Genomic DNA, 5,000 nt, shown 5'->3' with positions numbered 1-5,000 from the left:
TTATTTATTATTATTATTATTATTATTATTATTATTATTATTATTATTATTATTATTATTATTATTATTATATTATTATTATTATTATTATTATTATTATTATTATTATTATTATTGTTATTATTATTGTTATTGTTATTATTATATTATTATTATTATTATTATTATTATTATTATTATTATTATTATTATTATTATTATTATTATTAGTATTATTATTAGTCATGTGCTTACGCACCAACAAAGATTGCTGCAGAAGACGACGACAATGAATAGTTTTACAACAGTGGAACCCAGAAGGGACACTACAGGTTGGGCGTCCGAAACAGACACGAGGGCACTCACTATCTGACCAAATGGAGACGACAGGCCCCTCACCTGGGAGACTACCAAGAAGAAAGCCAAGGAAGAAGCAGATGGCAGACGCTCGTAGAGGCCTTGTGTTCCACAAGGAGCGAAGAGGATTAAGTAAATCTGGGATGGAAGGATTGACAAGTTAAAAAAACCCCCCAAAAACTAGAGCATTATATAGATAGAATGCGCTTGGCCAAGGAGTTCACAACATTGCCATCCGGAAGTATAACGGACCAACACACAAACTCTGTGTAACCATGAGCTTTTATAGTCTGGTTAATACAGTTTAGTGAGAACAACTCACAAACGCGGATGGCTAAAACAATAACAAAGGCCTGAGTGACGTCATCTGCATACTATCTATAGCGCAATATCCACTAAATGTGCTCAAAGCGCTTTACAAGTGGTCACTGACCAACAACAACAGGTAACATGTAGAACGAGACATGAAGACGCCTGTTAGGCGATATTACAATTTTTCGGACACAGAAACGCTATTAACGACCAGGTACTCATTTTACACCTGACTACGGTAAGAGAATGTGAGTAAAGAGCTCTTTTCCAAGAACTCAACTATGCACCGAGTGAGGCTCGAACCCAGGACCTTCCGATCCGAAAGCGAGTGTCATACCACTAGACTACATAGCAGTAAGTAAGAAACATGACAGAATACTCTATCAGACCTAAAGGTTAAAGGTTACTCAATATGTTTTGGTACCTTTTATCTGACAGGCATACGTTGCTAGCATGAAGTCAACTGATACTATGCGTTTAGGTAAATACACCATCCGCCTGTCACATCAGTCGTTCATAACACCCAAAACGGTCTGTATGTAACCGTTAACTTTTATTATAGTCTGTAAGGGGGACGTAAGTGAGTGAGAGCTAATCTCTAAACTGGCAGTCAGTTTAAAAAAAAAAATAATGATGATGATGATGATGATAATGATAATACTAATAATAGTAATAATAATAATAATAATAATGATGATGATGATGATGATGATGATGATGATGATGATGATGATGATGATGATGATGATGATGATGATGATGGTGATGATAATGATGATGATGATGGTGATGATGATGTAATAATAATAATAATAATAATAATAATAATAATGATAATGATGATGATGATGATGATGATGATGATGATGATGATGATGATGTATAATAAAAATAATAATATAATATAATAATAATAATAATAATAATAATAATAAATAATAATAATAATAATATATAATAATAATAATAATAATAATAATAATAATAATAATAATAATAATAATAATAATTAATAATAATAATAATAATGTGTTCTTCTACAGCGCTAAATACCGAAGCCTCAAAGCGCTTGAATAATAGAGACACGCAATAACAGAGAGGCGAGTATAGAAGGAACGAAACTGACGTCACCCAGCCCAGCTCTTTGTTATTATAGTTTATAGACACAGCCATTTTGGTGATTACAATTTCTCATTACATTTTATCAAGCACAGACTATAAACGTTCAAGGTTTACACACAGTTTCGTATGGTGTTACGCCATATATAGAACGGAAATGACGATACTAAGGCCTTTGTTATTGTTTTCTGCCATCCGCGTTTATGAGTAATTATCTCTGAACTGTATTAACATGACTATAAACATTTAAGGTTACATATAGTTTTGTGTGTTGGTCCGTTATACTTCCGGGTGGCAATGTTTTGAGTTTCTTAGCCAAGCGCATACTATCTATATCCAGTTTGGTGGCTGTTGTGAGTATTTTACCTAAACGCATAGCATAAATTGTCGACATCGTTCATTTTAAATTTGCTGGTGACAACTGATCTAGCATTGAAAGCCAAATAAAAAGAAGAAGATGGCGTTGGCTAGGTCATGTGACCAGAATGGGAAAAGGGTCACTTCCCAAGACAGCCTTGTACTGGACAGCAGATGGGAAGAGAAAGCGGGGAAGACCCAAAGAAACCTGGCGAAGGAACATGGAGAAAGAATTAAAGGAAGCAGGCCTGTCCTGGAATACAGCCACCGCAAAAGCAGCCGATCGCAAAAAATGGAGATGTCTGGTGGATGCCCTATGTGCCTCAAGGCCTGAAGAGGATTAAGTAAGTAAGGTGACAACTATGAGACTTACCACAGTTGGCCTCGTCTGAGCGGTCATTGCAGTCAAATGTCGAATCACATCTCTTGACCAGGTCAATGCATTGACCACTGCTACACCTGAACTCTGACTGGTCACATAGGGATGTTCCTGTGATGAAATAAATAACAATGTGAAATTGAATGCAAGCTTCAATTTAATTACGAAAACAGATATAATGGACGTTTCGGGCTTCCCCTTTATCAAGAAACAGGATGGGGGTTTCCCCTTTATTCGAGCAGCAACATCTACACTGTCCTGAAATAACAACTAATGGTGTGTGATTCTCCCATCTTCGAGTCACCTGGTCCTCCAGGTTGGGGGTTGGCAAAGGGTTAACACCCCTTTCCGTTAAACTCAAATCGTTACAGAAACGCAGACAGACAAACCAAATCCTTTTTTTAGCTTGGGCGACCGAAGAGTTTCTGGAATTACAGAATTTAATTAAAGAAGCTGATATACAAAGAAGTGGTAAGACCTGGAATGAGATAAAAAAGTTGGCTCAGGATAGAGAAGGATGGAAACTGTTTGTCTGTGGCCTATCCCTGACCCAGGGTGAAAAAGGCAATGATGATGATGATGAAATAACAACGTAAATCGTATGTGACATTAATATTGTGTAAGGATTAATAAAAAAAATAATTCCTTTATTCATCCCATAGGGGAAATTAATTTGTCTCTAGGGTCGATTCCAGGGGAAGACTAGAATAACCCAGGCGTCAGCCGCAGTGCAGCGCCGCAAATTGCGCTAGGATAAGGTGATATGCAGGAACCCCACACAGTTTTGTTTGTTTGTTTGCATTCATTACTGAGAAAAGAGTAAATAATATGATTCATGACTGTATTACTTATACTTATTACATGTTATTATCGAAGGAAGTTCATCGTTTAACTGCCGTACTCTCTAGTGGCGGGGGATCGAACTCAGCACCTTTCGGGTACGAAGCAAAGACCGTACCGCTTAGCCACGCTGCCCGATAAGTGAGAGAAAGAGAGAGAGAGATTATAGAGAGAGAGAGAGAGAGAGATTAGAGAGAGAGAGAGAGATTAGAGAGAGAGAGATTAGAGAGAGAGAGATTAGAGAGAGAGAGATTAGAGAGAGAGAGATAGATTAGAGAGAGAGAGAAAGAGAGAGAGAAATAGAGAGAGAGAGAGAGAGAGAAATAGAGAGAGAAAGAGAGAGAGAGAGAGAGAGGAGGGAGGGAGAGAGAGAGAGAGAAAGTCTCATTCGTCTGTAGTGTTTCATTCATCCTGTTTTGATTATAAAGGGGAAACCCGAAACGTCCATTTTATCTGTTTTCGTATATTAAATTGAAGCTTTATAACATCATGATGTATATATTATGATATGATATACGAAATGATTTTATCTTTTTAGCCTTTCAACAATATCATGATGTTTATATATGATATGATAATATACAAAATGGCTTCGGAGGAAATCCAAGAATTTTCCATAATTTATGATTTTACCCATCACTCGTGAAGACTCTATGATGTTCTTTTGGAAATAAACATCAAAAACGCGTATTTAATGAATGTTGATCTCTACACGTCACATCCGGTTTGTGATTGGTTCATTACAAATAACCAAAGAACGTATGCGACGGAATCGTTTCTTTACCCCTCTCCTTACAGACCAAAGGAAAATCGCCACATTCGTTACGATGCAACCAACATTTCTCTTTTTCTGATTTCCTTTGTACATCACAATATTTAAAGGAAATGTGTTTATTATAGCTATAAAAACTTGATTCTGTTTTGTAGATCTCATTTTGCTGAACACTTTTATGTATAGAAAGTACTACTTGCTTTTCTGTCATAGTAAGAAAAATATATTTTTGTGCTGAGTGGGTGTGAAGCTTTGTAGAAAATTTGAAAAATTGCAGGCAAGGAGAGAGTCAAGCCCCAGGAATTAGAGACATCCAAAGCCTGTGGACATACGATTTATAACCGGTCATAGTTATGTTATTATTTCATTTTTCATTTTAGTTTTAAGGGGGCGGTTTGGATCTTTCTAAAAATAGATTTAATTAGAACTTATATTGGGCAGGTTTTAATAATTCTGTATCGTCAATTATAGGACAAAAAACCCCCAATATTTTTGGTGAAAAATATACATTATCTGTGTTGATACTGGTTTAAAAATATAAATGTAATATTCAATTTAATATATCAAAACAGATAGAATGGACGTTTCGGATTTCACCTTTATCAACAAAACAGGATGAATGAAACACTACAGACGAATGAGATAATGTGGCAGTCGCGTTGTTCATTCATCTTATCAACGCCACCACCACATTACCTCATTCGTCTGTAGTGTTTCATTCATTTTGTTGATAAAGGATAAACATGAAACGTCCATTTTATCCGTTTCCGTTTTTGTATATTAAATTGAAGCTTACATTCAATGTCACATTGTTATTATTTCTTCGAGCTTCGAGCAGCAACATTTACATTACTCAAATTTTAAACGGAGAGTTAACTCACTCAA

General features: G+C 35.8%; 1 protein-coding gene across 3 annotated transcripts in view; it reads right to left on the bottom strand.

Annotated features, from left to right (window-relative positions):
* The window catches only part of LOC144956285 (G-protein coupled receptor GRL101-like), a 163,294-nt gene that overhangs the window by 35,933 nt on the left and 122,361 nt on the right, over window positions 1-5,000 (bottom strand). For all 3 annotated transcript variants that reach the window (XM_078886762.1, XM_078886761.1, XM_078886763.1), the window contains one exon: window positions 2,498-2,614. In XM_078886762.1, the coding sequence (XP_078742888.1) occupies window positions 2,498-2,614 (117 nt within the window). The remainder of the gene's footprint in view (window positions 1-2,497; window positions 2,615-5,000) is intronic.

The sequence above is a fragment of the Berghia stephanieae genome, chromosome 11 (genome assembly GCF_034508935.2).
Source record: "Berghia stephanieae isolate SIO BIC M18660-M18661 chromosome 11, UCSD_Bste_1.3, whole genome shotgun sequence".
Classification (NCBI taxonomy): domain Eukaryota; kingdom Metazoa; phylum Mollusca; class Gastropoda; order Nudibranchia; family Aeolidiidae; genus Berghia; species Berghia stephanieae.
The sequence above is the reverse complement of the archived record's forward strand: the minus strand, read 5'-3'. Positions and strand labels throughout refer to the sequence as shown.